Genomic DNA, 19245 nt, shown 5'->3' with positions numbered 1-19245 from the left:
GTGTGCTGGTCGGACAAAGGGCTCGCGTCAACAATCGTTGGTTGCTTGAATGGGACATTATTCATGTCCACGCGGTTCGTATTTAAGGAGGTAAGATGAGGCGAGCTAGCGGTTTCCGTATAAAAAGTAACGGGTCCTAGCTGTCTGCACAGTTGATGTGATGTGCCACGAAGCGAGCTGAAGGTGTTTCCTTCCCAACGTCACTTTTCCCAAAAACGGTTACCGCCAGTATGTGCGGTGCAGCTCGGTCCCAGTAAGCTTGTTAAAAAGTCACCGGGTGTCACACTACCGGCGGCGTGTGGATGTGCACGCTGCTGCCAAATCATTCATAACCCTGGTAGCACTGGGTGTACTACTGCCAGCTCGTGTTTCACTGTGACTTAAAATATAATCACAGTTGTTAAGCATTAACTCAAAGACAAGCTGTCTGGGGTCATCTGGCTACAACAAAAGCAAACAAAGTGCGCAAAGACGCACAAAAAAAATCGATATATAGAGAAATATAAAAACATAAAAAAGAAAGACAAAATAGACTGTTTTTGGTGTGTACGTGTTTTGCTGTGTTTTTATGTGACTTCGGTCTTGTAAGAAAAACATCATCACCGCCGTTTCTTTCTCTTTGCACACGCCCACCGCCCCTGCAGCCTACCCAAACGACGCTGTTCGCCTGTCGCCTGACCGGGTACATTAATACGTAGAGCAAGGGGAGGAGGAGGTCAGCTCCTTTTCTGTGTCCCGGTGTACCGAGAGCTGCCGTTTCATTTCATCACCGCCTCCGAGCAGCTCCGTTTTCTCTCTTTCTAGGTACCAGATTTTAGTAGTATCTGGTATTTTAATGAAGAAGTGCCAACATTTTTGATACATATTTCCACCTCGCCTCTGCCTGACTGGAGCTCACGCCGGAGCCGTTAAGAGAGAAGTTTAAACCCTAGCTGCTGCTCAGGAGACTGGGGTTACACCGTCCCACACCTCCCCTTCGCCGTCTCTAGTTGAAGATTTTTGGAGAATACCGTCCAAAAGTTTTCGTTTCTTTTTTTTCCTGTGTGCCAAGAGGACAGCAAAAGACGCCCGGCAGCATGACTCGGAGATCCTGTGCCATTTACGCCACCGGCTTCATCTGCGCTCATCTCCTGATAGTGGGAATCGCCCTGGTCGTGGCTCAAGTCTTCCAAACCATGATCCACAGCCGCTTAAAAAAGGTGAGTTGAATCTCTTAAAAAAGAAGATTTCTTTACGTTTTCGGTTCATTTGCCACTCTTCACATATGTCACACACGAGGGGTTCAAATGTTAGCGTTTCGTCTGCAGTAGCCAATCATGCACCTACAGCATCTCACCTGTGATGGCACATGCAGGGTCACACGACCGAGTAAATTGTATAGATTTAACTGTTCACGTTATTATGGGCTGTTTTTTGCTGCATTCTGTCCCTCCAGCGATGCGGGATGAACCCAGAGCCTGCCCACCTTCACGAATCCGCAGGATCCGAGGCTTATACTTTGTTTAAGTCTCCTTATAATGCTCTGTGATTTCGAGGGTTTTGTTTTTTACAAGCTTCAATTAAGACAGGCCATTTAACGTGTTTCGGTTTGTTTTAACGTTTTCCACAAAGACCGCTGTAGGTAGAAATCCCCTGTAACTCTCACAGTGAGGGGGAATATGATGAGGTGAGCTTGTCATGACCTTATCTCATTTCATAATGATTCCTCTTATTTGTTGGCTACCTTGAACAGTTTTTTTTTCTTTTTTTTTTTTTTGCATCAGTTTGCTTATATTAGATGCGGCTGATTTTTGGGTGAAATGAGAGAAATATATAATCTATCATCAGTATATCATTTCATAACCTTTCCAGTACCAGTCAATGACCTGATGGCACATTTCTATTCATACAGGCACCATGCACTGTCTTTTTCAGGTGTTAGGTTTCTGAGAGGGATCATCAGTGGTAGTAGTAGTAGTAGTAGTAGTAGTAGTAGAAATCTAGTTTTGGGGGGTGGTCTGCAGGTCTGGAGGGATATGGGGGGAAGGGAGTCGAGTGAGCGGGCAGGAGAGACTGAGAGTGGTGGATCTATATCTCTCTTTGCATATTGTAGAACTTGTCATTCTTTCTGAAAATCAAGCATCCAACTTGTATAAATCAGGCAAATCTGCATCTATTTGATTGATAAATCCTCACATCTTGCCAAAGATAATTGGCTCTTTGGTGAAGTAGGTCCTTAAAATACAGCTGCACGCAGTCCAATCCTGTACATTTCTTAAATTGCAGCACTGCTTTATTTTTTGTCTTTGCTGTGAGCAAAATTTTTCTTGTGCAATTTTATCTGGGTAAAAATTACTCAACATAAATGCTTAATTTTAGTGGGTTTCAGTTTTGTGTAGTGATTTTACAAAATAACGTTCACTTGAGAAATAACTCAGGCTAAACATTTGTGTTTTACTGTATTTGGATTCAAATTTAGACAGAAACAGCTTTTGCTTCAAAAACCTGCTTTCACCATTGCACTTTTGCAGTTAAGTGTCTGCATGCTTGCGGACTGGTGGGGCATTAGGGGTGGGTCAGCCTGAACCATGAATGTCTGCTTTTTATTGTAGTTTAGGACATGGATGGGGTGATGGAGCAGGGGTGCTGCCAGTTGACACCCTCTCTCAGATAAACCTGCTGCTCTCTGCCCTTTAAAATGCCTCACATTCCTCTTACTGACACAAATTGTGTTGAATGCCATCTGCAAATCCTCATCAGTACTTTAAAACCTTTCTGCCTTTTCTTTCCTGCTTCAAAAAAAATTGCATCTTCATGTTAAGGAGGAAAAGGCTAAAATCAGCTCAGCAGAAAGGTTTAACATTCTATTTGTTTCAAGTTGGTGGCTCAATAACAGCTGCCTCACTGACATGGTTTCCCCTTCCTGGGGTTAAATTTAGGTCGGGGTCGCATTTTTTTTCTCTCATTTGCAGTCACGGCACCATCCCAGGGGACCCAAATTAAGAGAGTTAGTCAAAGTTCATCAACAGGGGACCTAATTCTGATGTGGCTGGCGATTACATGAAATGACAGCATAGCTAATCCTCTTTCACCACAGTCTTCCCGTTGAGTTAGGCTGTCTTGTACGCGTTGAACCAACTCCAAACAAATCTATCTAATCTGACTTTAAATTCGTCTCTTTGTAATAAGAAGCAGCCGATGTGTTTGGGGCAAGTCTGCGTTACCTCCAGGCACAAACTCTTGAGTTAAGCTGGATGTGGAGGAAGAGTCATAAAAGCCATGTGAGGAATTTGACAGACGTCTTGCCCCCAGGGGTATGATTTTTGTTTAGGAGCAACCTCTCCTAATTCCTTGCTGTTGTTCCGGGCTTGGCCTAGCCCAAGTCGTTGAGCTCAGATGACGAAACTGAAAAGAAGAGAACACCCACTCACGCCACTCCTCAGCTGTGTTTTCACTGTAGCATAAAAGCCTCCAAGACCAAGGTCGTGTTGGTAAAACTCAAAATGTGGCACAGTTTAAATGTTAAAGCTTCAACATTGTGGAAGCACAAAGAGAAATTTACAAAAGCTTTTATTTTCACAATGCCTACAATGTTTGTTTTTCTTCTTTTGCTGATCAAAGCAGGAGCTTGTGACGCCACACCTTAGTTGTACCTGAAGTTGCTTGGCAAAGGTCCAGTTCATTTCAATTTTTCCACTAGCAAATTCCACCGCAGTGTGTCTGTGTGCACTGAAAAACCTCCCTGCTTTGTCCCTTGGCTATCTTTTTTATTTTATTTTTTATTTCAAGGTTTTTCTGGAGATAAATTATGTTAATACAACTTTCATGAAGGACTTTCCAAAGACCTTTGTTCAAGGTTTGGCAAACACAGGGAGCCATGCGGGCTGTCACACAGAAAAAGCCAGACGTTGACTCAAACCTGTTTCGAAAGTGAGACGCTTTCTTTTAAAAGGGAACAAATTGGGTCATTTTTGCTTGTTGTTTAGCGCGTGGACACATCTTATGATGGTAGCACTCTTTCTCACTTCATGCAGTGTTATTCGAGCTCTTAATTAAGAAACAGGATCTTCAAAACTCAAGAGAGTCTCACTTCTTAAGTACCTCAAGTTCTGTTCTTCCACATACTGGATAGTCATCTGCCTGGGATGTCAGGCTGAAAGTAATTATTCACAATTTCGGTCTCTGAATAATTTACATTGCACTATTTTTCACAGAATAAATACTAATCGGCAAAGAAACTAATTGCTGATTGTAGTCAGGTATGAACAGAAGACAAAAAGGGTAAAATCTTTAATCTCATCAACACTAAATCAGCTAAATTTGTCTTTTTCACTCAGTTGTAGTTTGCTTTAATCTTATGTTCCTCTCTTTAATCAGTTGTCTAACTTGATCAAAGTAGATATTTTAGCTGACCCCTGTGATAATCTGATATGTGGTTTTCTTAAGCAGGAAAAGAGGAACTGATGTAACAAAGCTCGGAAAACAATAGCTTTAAGTAAAACAAGATGTTAACCCAAACAGGAAGTGCAGCCACACCTTAAGCTATAGTTTCACAACAGTAAGTGCCCGTGAGAAGCCATAGAGGACTATGTATAGGATCTCTAAAGAGCACCGCTCAGCCGACAAATCATTTGAGGAATGAAAGACACAGACGGAAGAGGGTCGTTTCTCCACACTAAGTTTAGAAAACTGGCAGGAATGGGAGGGGAAAAAAAGTGTTTTCTTGTTTTTTCTGGTCAACGAACGGTCAACATACTTGAAGGTCTTTAATTTTCTTTTTACAGCTGGCAGTTCAAGTTAATTGTTACCGTTCCTCATGTTCAGCCATGTGGTGTCCAGGTTAATCTTACAGACGGTTTATGTACTAGAGACCTTCCTTTTTGTTTAGGTTTTTTCCCATAGGAGTTTAGCCAAAGAATCTGGGAAATGTCTGAAGCTGTTTTCAGCATTTTTGTGGTCATTTTGTTTTTCTGTATTTTGGCTACAAATCTTACCTGACATCCTGCATCCAGTATGATGGCTAACGCCACTAAGTGCAATGTTTTCTCATTCCAATATGCGAGTACCGTGGGCGGACTGAAAACCCACTGTCAGATTCTTGCCTAGGCTTGCTGAAGTTGGAAGACTGTGCTCAGTTTTTGCTAAGACTGGCTGGCTGTGCTGATGGTTTTTCAGCTGTGAAGGACTTTCCTCTGCTTCCCTCTGGGTTTTGAGGTGTTGGCCCGTCACCAGCTCCTTGCTGAAAGGTGCCGTGTGTTCTTTCAGATGGCCCTCTTTGAGACTAGAAAAAGAAAGCACTCCTAATATCAAATGCAGCGCAGCAACATTCTCATCACTTCATGCTTTGGGAGATATTATTCCTGTTTTTTTAATGTTTTTTTTCTTTTCTTTTGTTGATAGGAAATTACTTTAACAGAGAAGAGCCAAGTGTTCGAGTCATGGAAGAATCCACCTCCACCTGTTTATATGGAGTATTACTTCTTCAACGTCACCAATCCAGAGGTGTTCATGGCAGGTGGGAAGGCATCTGTTAAACAGATCGGACCTTATACTTACAGGTTAGTTTGTGAAGAAATTTAAATGCGTCTGTAATATGTAATGTTGGAAAAGTGAAATATTTTAGCCATGTTTGCAAAAGCCCTGTTTAAGGAAACTCATCTGAAGTTATTTTGATGTGTGAAATCAAAACAAAAGAAACTTGGAATAACTGACAAATGTCCTGTCCACACCAGGGAGTACAGGCCACGGGAAAATGTAACCTTCCTGGAAAATGGCACCAAGGTTTACGCCTTGAACCCAAAGACTTTTGTCTTTGTGCCTGAGAAGTCCGTCGGAGACCCACAGGTTGACATCGTCAGGACTGTCAACATCCCGTTTGTGGTGAGCGAATGGATTTCTATGACTAGAAGCAGAAAGGTCATATAGATTTTGGATGACATCCAAACGCATGTTCCCAAAATTTTCATTGTAGCATTTTCATTTTTTTGAACGGATAAACAGAAGGCAGCAGGCCAAGGAAGATGCAACTAATGACTCAGTGATCTTTTCCACTGTGTGTGCCTTTTGCCTCCAGCCTTCTGATGGTAGCATTGTTCTCTTTGTCCGTCTTCCTTAGGCAATAATGAACGAGCTGAACTCCTACTCCTTCTTCTTGCGAACTATTGTTTCCATGTACATAAACAGCCTGGGTATTGAACTGTTCATGACCCGCACTGTGCACGAGGTTCTGTGGGGCTTTAAAGACCCTCTTCTCACAAAAGTCCACTCCATGAAGCCTGAAGTAGATGAATATTTTGGGCTAATGTGGAAGGTAAGCTCAGCTGCCATTTAAGTTTTACTCACTTTGTTGTTTCCAGAGATTTTTTTGTTTCTCTTGTTCTTAGGGGTTAGTCACACAAGAGGAAGTCTGTGGTAATGTCATGTAAGAAAATTCTGAATGCTCACATGCTGATGGATGACATTTTTATTTCCTGTTTATAGAGTATTGTTCGCATCTTAGCGACGCCACAACCACGTGATCCTGAGTGTAGCATTTAGAGTGACTTAAAGACAATTACTAATTTGTTTGTTTGTTTTTTTTTTGGTAACAGAAAATTTATGTATTTGGCCTTTTTGTGTTTGAACTGATTTCTGATCAGTTTGTTGTTCAAAATATTGATTTAAACTGAAGTTTAATCTTCACTTGGTTACTTGTGGTTGCGCTGACAAATACAAAAGCTGAATCACATTTTTTTGCTGATGTTCTTATAGCAGCAGAATATCTGTTTACCATCCCGCACAGTTTTCTATCACAGCAGCTGACAGCAGTTTTATTGTCTGTTCAACAGAAAAACGGCACCCATGAAGGAGAGTTTGTGTTCCACACCGGTGAGCAGAATTACTTGGATTATGGGAAGATCGACACGTGGAACGGCCTGAGGTAAAAACTCATACAGGCCACTTTCAATTGTCTTTATATAAACTCTTTTATTTTCATTGTTTCTTGAATGGTAGGAAACACTTTCTAGCCGGCAAATGGCTTCCTCTTCCTTCCACGCACCTTAATAGCATTTACTACGTTATGCAATGTTCATCCGAAAGTCCAGAGGGGAAAGTCTTTGCTCCCTGGCTTTAGGGGGAGAGGGGTTGCAAAATGGATATTTGGATATGTACGTCAACCTTGCACTTTGAATGTGTGTTTAGAGTACTGTGTGTGCTGAAAAAAGTACTCACTTTGATGAAGCAATACAGAAATACTCGGTTTCTGACACAAAAACGGTCAAACTATACTGAAATTCCTTGTTCGTACAAAATGGCTGCTGTTGTAGTGACTCTGTAGCACAGTGGCGGTATGGGTGTAATCGCAGTCAGCAGTTTGATTTTTCAGCTTGAGAGACCTTGATAATTCCCTGCTTTCTATTCACTTGTCGTATAATACCGGAAATGTGAGTAAGGCCAAATGCCAAAAACATAATGTCTCTCAGCTGTGAGAGATGTGAAATATTTATGGGTTTCCCCTGTTTATTTCAGCTTTCAGGAAGATTGTATTGTTGTAGAAGGTGAAGGCTGAGAACGAGTTGCAAAATAATTCTGAGGGAGAATTGGGGGGTGGGGTGGGGGGTTAAATGAGTATAATTTCTTTTAATATTTGCTTTTTTGTGGAATTGCAAACTAGAGCAGTACTAATACTTGTTTGTTTGTTTTTTTGTACAAATTAATATCTGGTTCTTCTTGATCAACAGGGAAATGTCGTGGTGGTCATCCAATCAGAGCAACATGATCAACGGCACCGATGGCGCAGTTTTCCACCCGCTGATAAACAGGAACGAGTTGCTCTACATCTTCGCTGCTGATCTCTGCAGGTGTGCATCCTTATGTGGCTTTAAATTTGTTTACAGGCAAAGCACCCGGTGGGGTGAGGACAAGAACTTCAACCGAGGTTAATGAAAGGAAATGCCAACTGAGTCGCACAGTGTGTGCTTACAAACACACTGATAAGGGCAACTTCTGAGAAGGCATCCAGTAGAAACTCAGTTGGAAAGAGTTAGGCCCAGACATGCCAAGATTGAACAGGAAATGAGCGTTGTCATTCTTTATTCTGTTTAGAAGATTTATAAATATAAAGAGAACTATTTCCTTCTTGAATGGCACTTGAGGTCTTTATTAAACCCATCCTGAAGTCCTTAAGTGATGAGTGCTTTCTTTCTCTCCTCAGGTCTATTCATTTAGCCTATGTGGAAGACGTGGAGGTGAAAGGGATTCAAGCGTACCGCTTTGCACCCCCTAATGACGTCCTCATGAGCCCCAAAAACAACCCCGCCAACGCGGGCTTCTGTGTGCCAGCTGGTGACTGTCTCGGCACCGGAGTGCTTAAAGTCAGCGTTTGTCGAGAAGGTAGGAGCACCGAGCCATCCCACCGTCAGCCTCTCCCTTGCCCCAATTACCCAATTCCCCCACACACTGGCCCCATGACACATTTTTGTTTTTCTCCTCATTTCCCCCACCCCTCAAAAAAAAGGTCCTTCCACTCAGCAACCCTGTGCCCTGGCTGCTATCTGACATTCCCACTGTTTGAGCAGGCCAGATTTTACTCAGTGGTTCAATAATTAACTGTGCCGACTGAGATTGCAGTCGGCACAGTTAAAATATTGAACTATTTTATGGTGGTTATTAAGGGAAGTACAGTTGTTCTGATAACATGATCTTAACTGGGCTTTAAGGAAAGATGCTATACCGTAACCTCTAAACTTTCCTGTTTGTTCATTTGATTAATTACTTTTATAGTTTTATTACATTTGAGTGAAAAAATCCACACTGTAAGAGTCTTAAATAGGAAATGTTTTATGGTTTTATATTAGGCTGCTGCTGATTAAACTCAGCCGTAATCGAACACAATTGGCTGTTGGCATCACTTCCTGCAATTCAAATGTAAAGGAAACTCTGTTGTGGTGTGACATTTCAGCAAATCAACATCAAGGCCTGCTGTGATATGCAAAGTGGTGTCATCCTGAAACTGAGTGCTGTAACCACAAGAAAAAAAACATTATTCACTGTAGCAGTGATGTGACAGTTACAACCTGCACCCACCTTTTTTTTTTTTTTCTTTTTTTTTTTTTAGAAACAGCAGCTTTCAAAGGTTGAATTAATATAATTAAAGGAAATTTGTTTAGGCTACAATCAAATGAGATTAAATTCTCAAATCAAATCTTTAGCACAGACTGTCCATGCTGCAAGTGTTCAAGATTTGTGCATGCAGACTTCACCGACCCATCTCCATAATTGGAGACTCGGCTTTCCAACGTGACTTTTCTTCCAGCATTTCTTGTACCGACACTTTGTCTGCCAGAGGGTCCAGACTAAGACGAAAAGATGAGGATGTTGCATTTCAAACCACATCTAAATGTTTTTTTTGATCTGATGTGGAGAAATATTTAGTGCTCAACACTTTCTAAAATCTAAATATGTTTTAAAGAAAAAAGGGGAAAAAAAATCAAAGTTTCGTTTTGATTGACTAAATGAAAACTACTATTTTTACTTTACTCCTATGACAGAGCATCTTCGTGTTTCTGTTTTGCTAATGCGTCATTTTAAGGAGTAACGTCTTCTTTGCTAAACGACTGATCACATTAGTTTTCTTGTTTTTAAAGAAAAGCAGCGTTCTCAGCTAATCATTACCAACGCTCAATAAAACCTAAAACACACATTCATTAGCTATCATTTCTATTATATCGTTTAGTCACGAGTGCATGTTTCCGTCACACAAAGCACTGGCTGTTATCTTAAGTTACTACTTTTATCGTTTTTTCCTTGACCCTTGCTGTTTTAATCTTTAGATAGAAATATGACTCTGATTTGTTTCCCTCAAGGCGCTCCCATCGTGGTGTCCTTCCCACACTTTTATCAGGCTGACCCCGCTTACATCAACGCCATTGATGGCCTTAACCCCAACAAGGAGGAGCACGAGACGTATCTTGATCTGCAGCCGGTATGTTGAACACTCAGTGCTGTTATCATGACTAATGGGTGTGTAATGGACTTCGATCTGTCCTTCCAAATTAGAGTGGTTGCTTTATAAATTTTTTTTTTTTTTTTTTTTTTTTTTTTTTGAGGGGGGGGTTAATCCCTCTATTTGTTTTTGTTCGGACTTCATTTTATTTTGTGTCCGGCTCATTGTAAGTATTTTTACTGATCAGTGCTCAACACGCATGCAACATTATTTTTTTGTTTTTCACTCCTATGAAAAAAAAAAATAATAATAATGTTCAGCTATATTATTATTATTATTATTATTATTGTTATTATTATTATAGTCTGAATTGTAATTGCTATTGTACTGATCATCCCTACCACATAAACAGGGCATCACTTTAACATTGAGTGAGTTAAATTAAGTCTTTTACTTGAGTGTTTGCACAAGTCACTTTTCAAATTGCACGTGATGTTAAAATAACAGATTTAGCTTTTTTTTTTTTTTTTTTTTTTTGTGATCTACTTTTGCATCAGAATGGTCCCACCACCCTCCTTGTTTCTGCTGAGAAATGCTCAGAGCACATACTTGCGGTAGCATTGTGACTTGGTGGCTAAGAGTTTCACTTCCTGGTTAAATAAAGATTCAAATAATACACAAAGATGGAAAGACGACAGCGATCGCATTCTTCTGACAATGGGGGGAGAATAATATCTATGTGATATCATGCGTACAGTAATCCAAACAAGGAAAAGAAAGTTTTCAAACAATAGCTAAAGTATCTCATAGTTTGGGAATTATAAACACATATTTCTCTGATACTGTCTAACTTGGCCTCTAAATTCTGTTGTTTAGTTTTTCGGGGGTTTTCATGCTTGTTGCTGCAGTTTTTCTTAAAAGAAAAAGAGAAAATTAAACTTCTTCCCCAATTTTTGTCTTTGCTCTCCTCTTCGTAGACGGCAGGAGTTCCCATTCGTGCCTGTAAGAGAGCTCAGCTCAACATCATTCTGAAGAGAGTCCAAGGCTTTCCGTAAGTCAGGCTTTGTTGAACTCTGATCCACTTTTTACTGTTGCCACATGCACTGTGACACCATTTCAGCCACATGTTGAAGCCACATGTTGAGCCAGATGTCTCCCCCTGACCTCGCCGTGCTTGTCTTTCTGCCCCCGCAGCAAAACGAAGAACATCACCGAGACCATTTTCCCCATCATGTTCGTCAATGAGGTGAGGATCTAATCTTTTAGCACAGCTTAACGTGTTTGACTAACCGTGAGTGAACTGCTTAGTCAGTACTGTCATCTTTCACAACTCTAGACGGCAACTATTGACGATGAGTCAGCAGCCCAGATGAGGTCACTGCTCCTCATCGTGACTCTTGTGTCCAACTTCCCCGTCCTCATCGTGGGCTTGGGCATCATCCTGCTGCTCGTGTTTCTCGTCTTGTTCTGCCGAAACCGCCAGAAGAAGGTAGGGACTGCCACATTCTGCCGTGAACTAATCTGCAGTAATGATAGTTACTCTGTTTTGAGGTGTGTTTGCTGCCCACTGACATTATCTCACAGTATAACTAAGTCTGGTAGTTAGACGTTAGTCATAAGTTGCAGTAAACACTAGTCTTAAAGGTTTTGATCATTTGGTTCTTGCATGGACAACAACTTCCTCTACCATTGACCCTGAGGAGCTGCAAGTTTAACCCACAGCTGCGTGCATGTTAACTAACACATTGCATGATATCTGTGCAGCAAAGTCAGCATGAGCAGTTTTCCACAATACGAATGGATCACGTGATGCGGGTTGGGATTTTTTTTTTTTTTTCCCTTGTTGAACGTTCCCTAACAGCTGATGCATGTTTGAATTCAGGAAGCAAAAGTTGTCCAACATTTCCTTTCAGTCAGACCAGACACGAATGTAGCGTAGTAGCTCCAGTTCATTGAACGATAGTAGCCTAGAGATGATGTACAACACATGTTCCCCCTGTTATCTCTAACAGTGCAGGACTGCTAGTTTGAAGCCCCAGCTCTCAGATTATTACAGTTTGCTATTCTGTGTGCAGAAGGAGGCCTGCTACATGTTACAGGAATAGCTTGAAGAACTATTTGCTTCTGTTGCTAATCTCTTAAATGAGATTGATACCACTGTGTGCGTCTCTGCGTGGCCACATATGAAACTTAATCATGAGGACAGCTTGCCTAGCTTAGCAGAAAAAAATAGAAGCAGAAATTTACCTGCAGGCACCTACTTCTCTGGCTTTTGATTACACAATATAAATGATCTGAGAGATTTGGAGATGGAGCCAGGCCAGCTGTGCACCCCTGTGCTAAGCCGAGCACTGTCTCATCTACAAAAGCAAATATTTCCAAGAGCTGTTCCTGAACATGCGCATGTGCATCCAAGTTTATATGTCGGCACAAAGAGGATGTTGATGCTTAATTGCAATGTGAAGAAATGTTGTATTAACCATGTTCTAATTTTAATTTTCTGTAACCCCCCTTTTTTCCTTTTCTGTTTTAGAATGAAGTAAAACGTATTGATTTTGCTGAAGCTTTTCATTCTTTTGCTGTAAGTCTTCAGTTTTGCCTTGTTTTCTGTTCTCCTTTTTAATTAGTTATCCACCATCTCTCATTGTTATCATTTTAATTATCATTATGGGACATTTTCTCACCTCACAGTAGTTGTCATTGTCGTCATTATTATTATTATTATTATTATTATTATTATTATTATTATCCCTAATTTAAGTTAATGTTTCTGTGGTGGCTTTGTTTTTGTACTACTGGTGCACATTTGCATTGTAGTGTAAACATTTCAGAGCATTTATTCATATCTTTAATGTTAATGAGCAGACTTTTTGCCACTTCTGTTGTTTGTACTGACGACGTCTATCCTCGATTCTCCACGCGCAGACGGCGAAAGATGACACGGCCTACACTCCGGTCAGCGACAAAACAGACGAATCGTCAGAGACGCCGGCCAGCCAGCCAATGAAGAACGGTTCCTACATTGCCATGTCTCCAGTGGAGGCACAGAAGTGTTGATCGAGGATCCCCTCAGGAAGGGGGCTGAGGAAGCAGAACGAGGGTTTCACGTTATAACGGGCGGGCGGGGGGTTGCATAAACAGTGGGCTCATTTTCACTTCACTTTGGGGGTTGGGGAAAGCAGTTGGACACAAACCCCAGTAATTGTTTAGTCAACAAAGACATTGCTCCTCTCACTGAGCCTTCTTAAGACTGTCTGTCCTCCTCCACTCTACCTGCTGAGCATGGCCCTCTATGCCTGCTGCAGCACAACCAACAACCCTGCACTCTAATCCTCATTTCTGTCCTGGTTGGCCCTAAAAGATAAAGGGACTGGCCGGGTGGGCTCAGCCAGGACGCGGCTTTCTTTATTTCCTGTAATTCTTCTGAGGGAACATGGTAGCATACATAGGTGTCACTCTAGCACTCTGATGCATGACCTTCTGAGCAAAAATTTAACGGTTAACAAGACACGCAGAGCATTTTGCATACACGCGAACAACAGTGGGGGTGTTGCTACTGTCGCATTCCTTCTCTATCCTGTCAGTCAGTGTTGTCCGAGGAGAAAACTTTAAGCCAACAGATTAGAAAATCCCTGCAGAGTAAAGTCTGAGCTCAGAAGACTTGACGGTTTTCCTAGCCTGGTATTTTCTTTTATACGTGGAACAGACTGAGCCAAACCATTTGCCTTTTTTCCTAAGATAATGGAATAGTACAGAGACACACGAACACACACACACACACACACAGGACTTCTAGTATCAGTCAGTGAACGTGTGTGTGGACCTTATCTTACACTTCAGTGTCCTGTTTTCATGGACAACGTGCAAATATTTTTTTTCCCCCTAACATAAGCGTGATAAAGTGAAACACCGGAAATGGGTTTTTTTGTAATTGCTTCCTCCTTGACTCATTTTTATTTGTCTTTCCCAGAAGAAAAAACACTGGTTTAAAAATGGAATTATTCAGACGTCAGCTATATCCGAGTCCTCGGTTGAGACCTTCACTCGTTAGCTGTAAAACCGATAGGACAAATGGCACTGAGCATCACTGAACACTTCAAAACAAAAAGGAAGAAAAAATGAACACCCACAGAACTTACGAGGGAGTCTTGAACCAGTTTTCTGCCTTACAATGGTTCAGCGTGTTCTTTATTTTCGTGCATCGTTCAAATAAGCTGGAAAAATCTTGTACATATGTAAAGGGGAACTGATGAAATACCTCTGACCAAATCCAGCAAGCAGTCCTTCTCGGTGTGCTGAAAGACACTAATCTTGCTCTGGTGTTCGCGCTCCTGCACGTCTACACTGTTACATATTAGAGAAAGCACAATTTGGATTGCTAAAACCAGTCCTCACACAAGCCTACCGTTTTGGGGGGTTTTTTGGGAGGGGGAGGGTTGTATTTTTTTTTTCCCCTTTGGTCCTGTTATGTAAATGTATTTACAGCTGATCTGTCAAAGACACTGTCGTGTGCCGTGACCACTCGCTGTTCATTCAGTTTGCCAAGGAGCTATAGACACGGAAGGCAAACTCGGCACGCAGCGCTCGAATCACTGTCTGTCTTACATTTCACGTTTCACGTCAGGCACGCCTTCCAGCCCACAGGCGATGGAAGCCAGTGGGGAAGTGAATTTAAGGCCATAATACTGTCTGCGTGGAAAAGTTCCCTGCACTTTGCCTGGAAATTGTGCCCTGTATATTTTCACTTCTTGTCTTTTTGTTTGTGTTTTTTGTCATGTTTTGTCCTGACAATGCAAAGTGGTCCATATGTTAAGAACATTTCAACAGTTTGTCCTGGCTAGTATTGTTTTTGATGGATGTTGTTGTAAATGAACAGCGGACATCCATGCCTCTGTGTTACTTGTGTTCAGCACAAGGAGTGTCTTCTTTTTTTGATATACTTTTGTATTTGTTATTGCTGCTAAAAATGCCATAACCTATGAACATGTATCTGTATGTGGGGTCCACATGTGCTCACATGAAATTTCGGGTTGAACCACAGGGGCTTTTTTTTTTTTTTTTTTTTTAACCGACCCTCTGACACCTGAGCACAGTTTGCTGCCATTTATTGGAATTAGAGCAGTTACAGTTATGAGTACAGATATTTTGTAACCTCTCTTTCATCTATTGGCAGGTGATATGACCATATCACATGTATCTTTGAGAGTTTTATTAGCAGACAGTTCGCTGGAGGTTCTCAAAAGGGCCGAGCCACTTCATTGTCACCTGGAAGGGGGCCGGAGTCGGAGTTTGGGTTTAATAACACTGTGGTCGAGAGTCCTTTAATGCAAGTTTGGAAAAGACACACATTTGCTTTCTGGTGAACATTTAAATGCCACTCTGTCCTTTCAGACTATGGCCTGCTGCCAGTTAGCATAACTTAGCTTGAAGCTAGGAAACAGAAAAAGCTTGTCTTGCTTTTCCAGCAGTAACAAAACCAATTCAGCATTTCTAAGACGGTGATCCATTTTGGTCATTATTTAGATAACACAGACTGAATATCTACTCTAAGAGCACTTAAGCCCTCAGTTGGTCCTTTCTGCGCTGTCCAATGAAGAAAAGCCACATTAGTTATAATCCATGCTTGTTGCTATTTAGTTGTGTAATCTTTCTTGGTCATGCTTTCTGAGTAGCTGTAGCCTTCTAAGTCTCCAGAAAAGTTGTCCAAGGTAACCACTTACAATGCTGATGGGCTGATTTAGTATATAAAACACCTGTATCCAGCTTTAATTTGTGGTATCCAAGATTTACCTTGCAAAAGTAATTTAAAAAATTAAAATAATTCGGCAAATGTCAGGATCCTTCGCATGCCAGCTTTTTCCCTTTATTTTCAGTTTTGGCACCGAGTCAGACTAACCATCTTTCTCGCTATAGACTCAATGGACAGATAGTGGTATCAGTTCACAAAAGCAAATATTTCCAACACTGTTGAAGTCTCATTCTGAAGTGAAATCAATTCACTCAAGGCCTTTAAGAAAAAAAAAAAAAAGTCCACACGCATGCGACCTCCACCCTGTGCAAACTCGCGGTTCATCGTTGTTCAGCTTTTTAAAAATGTATCGACTTGAACCTGAAAGACCTTAATCCAGAGGATCGCGTTTGTGTGTTTGACCCATCACTCTCATTCCACTGTACTATACTGACCTTTGAGTCCGGTCCTTTAAGCCCATTGGCTCATTCCAACTTGACCAAAGATAACCCCTATAGATCTGCCCCGGCACTGTGTTTACTCTCCGCGATAATGTTACAAAACCTACTTTTTTTTTTTTTTTTTTTTCCTCCCCTCCTTCCTTATACATGTGCCACAACTTTTGTGAAAGTATCTGAGCATTGTTGCAGGAGCTTGAATGAGTGTATGTGCCTTTTACATCAAGGCAAGAGTAAAGAGAGGGGGGAAAAAAGGAAATTTTTCATGTTTAATGGTATTAGTTTTATTTTCACCCAGTGCGATACAAACAAAAGTGATCAATGCTCTTTGTGGGCAGAGAAAAAAAAAATCTCAGTATTATAAGACAAAGCAATACAAAGCTGTGTAAAATAAACTGGATGTTTGCAAGTGGCCACAGAATATTTCAATATTTATGTTGTTTTCCTTTTCTTTTTTTATTAGTATTGTAATATAGTAATTCATTTTGTATTTAGCCTTTTTTTTTTTTTTTTTTTTTTTTTTCTTCCCTTCCCCACACTGAAAAACACTTAGGTATAAAAGATGGCCCAGTATGCCATACTGGGAACAAAGAGTCTGTAACGATGTTGGGCGTGGTTTAAGTTTTGGGTGTTTGTGTTTGATGAGTATGAGAACTTGTGCTTGTGGAATAATGAATTATTTCTGTCAAACTGGAGTGATTTTTACTGGAAGGCTGATTATCTTGACCTAGTAAAGCGGCGATATTGTGTAACATATCTAGATGAATGAAGCCCTCCTTCAGGGATGAGCACTAGTGCCATACCATCCTTTTTGTTGTTACAGGTTTTTGTTTTTTTTCCCCATTTCAATATCCTGAAGTCACTAACAGACACTTCCTTTATAGATATACTAATTTGTTTTGCTGCTGAAAATGACAATCTCCCTTGTCATGTTAGGTGCAAAATGATTTCAAAGTAATATTCATTTTTAGTTTTTGATAATTTACACTGCACAGATGTTTCTACAGTGCTTTTGTAAACATTTCTAGTGTATTTCCAAAAAAAATAAAAGTATAAAGTTTACACTGTCTTATGTCTTTTGTTTAAACGTCTAAGATGAAGCAGTATAGCTATGAGGCTCATCTTTGTGTTGATGCAGTTTGGATTTGGCTCAAATATTCAGATTTTAAATTAAGCCTAAATATTGAATTTCTCAAATTTATTGATCAGAATTTAAGACTGAGAACAAAACCTGAATATTGGTTAATTTAATAGTGACAAAAACTCTTTGCTGCTTCTCAGAATCAAAGATTGCACTCATGTACATGCCACTTGTGCTTATTAGCAAAAACATAGTTGTGAACTACTACTGCAAGCCAGGATGGATCTGTGTTTTTGATTTTAGCGGCAAATTTGAGGCCTCCTGTCTGACAGCTAAAGCCTGGCTGAAACTAGGTTAGGCAACAGGACAATGATCCCAAGCACATCAGCAAATCTATAACAGGATGGCTTAAAAAGAAAATCAAAGTGTTGCAACGGTCCAGTCAAAGTCCGGACTTCAACCTGATTGAAATGCTGGATTTTTAGCAGAGCTGTGCATAAATGAATGCTCAAACTTCAATGAACTGAAGCAACGCTGTAAAGAAGAGCAGGTCGAAACTCGACCATAATGTTGTGAGAGACAGTCATGCAAAAACATTTAAAGTTATTGCAGATTAAAATAATAAGGACTAGGGTTTTTTTTCTCTTTTCTTATATCCTAATACAGAAAATATTGAACTGAACTTAAAACTGAAGTTATGAGTTAGCCCTCAATCATTGTTTTAAAAAGGAATTTCCACATTTCCCTACCTCTAGAACAAGTTTAGTGTTGCGTGTCTGAATAAACCAGGTTAAAGTCTTGAGATGTCTCCTTATTAATATTTAAGTAGTGGCCTAAAGTTGGAGTTTCATGTTGTTTTACTGTGATAATAGACAAAAACAAAAAAACTGTAATAACTTATGACTTAACTAGTCAGTTGTTCTTTTTTCACAAGCAAATGGTTTTATTTAAATAACAAATAAGCCAGTAAGCACTTTATGCTCTCAGTAACTACTTTTAAGCTAAAACACACACAGAGACATGTTTTTGTGGGTTGTTTATCAATTGGAATTTCGAACTTTTTCTATTCATAAAGCTTATAGTTGGGGCTGGATCAGGTAACCCTGAATCCTTTACCAGTACTGTCTTACTTGTAAACACATACACAAACACACACACAACACAGAGTGCTGCAAAAATAATAGCATACACCAATAATCTTTAATATCAACAGCAGCCTTCCAGCTTTTGATCAGCACCATGGACAACGACTGCAGTCAAAATTCGGAGAAAAGAACACATTCATCATAACCTCACACCATTTTCTTCAACTAGGCGACCACAAGCTTGAAACAAATGTAGCCTTGCTAAATAAAGACAACTGTAATATCTATAAGCATAGATCAAAAGCAAGAAGTCAATTAAACGTCCTCACAGACTGACATTTACAACCATTTCCAGAGGACCAGCTTCCACACATAACACACATATGCTAGAATATGAGTAAAGATTTTGAACATATAGGTGGTAACAATGTTTCAATTCTTTACAAAAAGTTAAATACAATGAACAATTATTGACAACACCTTTTCCCCCTAAAACTAGCTAATGTGTTCCCAAAACATTTTCTTTTAAAAATTTACCTGCAAATAATGCTTTTTAAATTATTGCTAATGTTTGGTCTGAATCACCATTAAATTCCAAATAATTACATGCCCTGGAGAGTCCACAAAAGCATGCAAAAATCATAAATGTGTTGACCTAAAAGGAAGAAAAGGGAAGATTAATTTCAGTTTAACTGGACCTGTGTTTTTTTCCAAACAAAACTTGATCATAAACTGCAGCAATAAACTAAATCCCAGCTGCAAAAACGATCACACAACCTGTTTCCTCTTAAAATGATGTTTTAAACTTTTAATCTTCTAAAAATCTTTTGAAAATCTCCAACTTGGAGCTTTCTACTTTTCTGTTTAGCGTAACTTCGAATTAAATGCAGCAGCACTCATTAAAGAAATATTGTTACATGTTTATCCTTCATGTCAACCTGTATCACAGACAAATCTACAAATCCGCGAGGACATGGCATGTGTACACA

General features: G+C 40.2%; 1 protein-coding gene across 2 annotated transcripts; it reads left to right on the top strand.

The window, feature by feature from the left end:
• Positions 1-224: 224 nt before the first annotated feature.
• Positions 225-17152, top strand: scarb2a (scavenger receptor class B, member 2a). 2 transcript variants are annotated; one of them, XM_085295174.1, is made up of 13 exons: positions 229-1199; positions 5380-5537; positions 5712-5859; positions 6095-6289; positions 6807-6898; positions 7701-7820; positions 8174-8352; positions 9825-9943; positions 10882-10955; positions 11099-11150; positions 11241-11393; positions 12438-12485; positions 12830-17152. In XM_085295174.1, the coding sequence occupies exons 1-13, from the start codon at positions 1077-1079 to the stop codon at positions 12959-12961; spliced, it is 1593 nt and encodes a 530-aa protein (XP_085151300.1). In that variant the 5' UTR covers positions 229-1076; the 3' UTR covers positions 12962-17152. The 2 variants fall into 2 exon arrangements, with proteins under 2 accessions (XP_085151301.1, XP_085151300.1); XM_085295175.1 differs by lacking the exon at positions 12438-12485 and having other exon boundaries at positions 225-1199.
• The last annotated feature ends 2093 nt before the right edge of the window (positions 17153-19245 follow it).

This window comes from Mchenga conophoros, linkage group LG12 (genome assembly GCF_057382185.1).
Source record: "Mchenga conophoros isolate Kocher_MC1m ecotype Shallow Benthic linkage group LG12, M_conophoros_male_GT1.1, whole genome shotgun sequence".
Taxonomy (NCBI): domain Eukaryota; kingdom Metazoa; phylum Chordata; class Actinopteri; order Cichliformes; family Cichlidae; genus Mchenga; species Mchenga conophoros.
Note: the sequence above shows the minus strand (reverse complement) of the source record. Positions and strands in the feature narration are given on the sequence as shown.

Bases quoted from the DNA above. Each gene is read 5' to 3' on its own strand.
- scarb2a (XM_085295174.1), top strand. From the start codon at position 1,077: ATGACTCGGAGATCCTGTGCCATTTACGCCACCGGCTTCATCTGCGCT. The intron at 6,290-6,806 runs GTAAGCTCAGCT...TCTGTTCAACAG, and splicing joins ATTTTGGGCTAATGTGGAAG to AAAAACGGCACCCATGAAGG. The intron at 6,899-7,700 runs GTAAAAACTCAT...CTTGATCAACAG, and splicing joins GACACGTGGAACGGCCTGAG to GGAAATGTCGTGGTGGTCAT.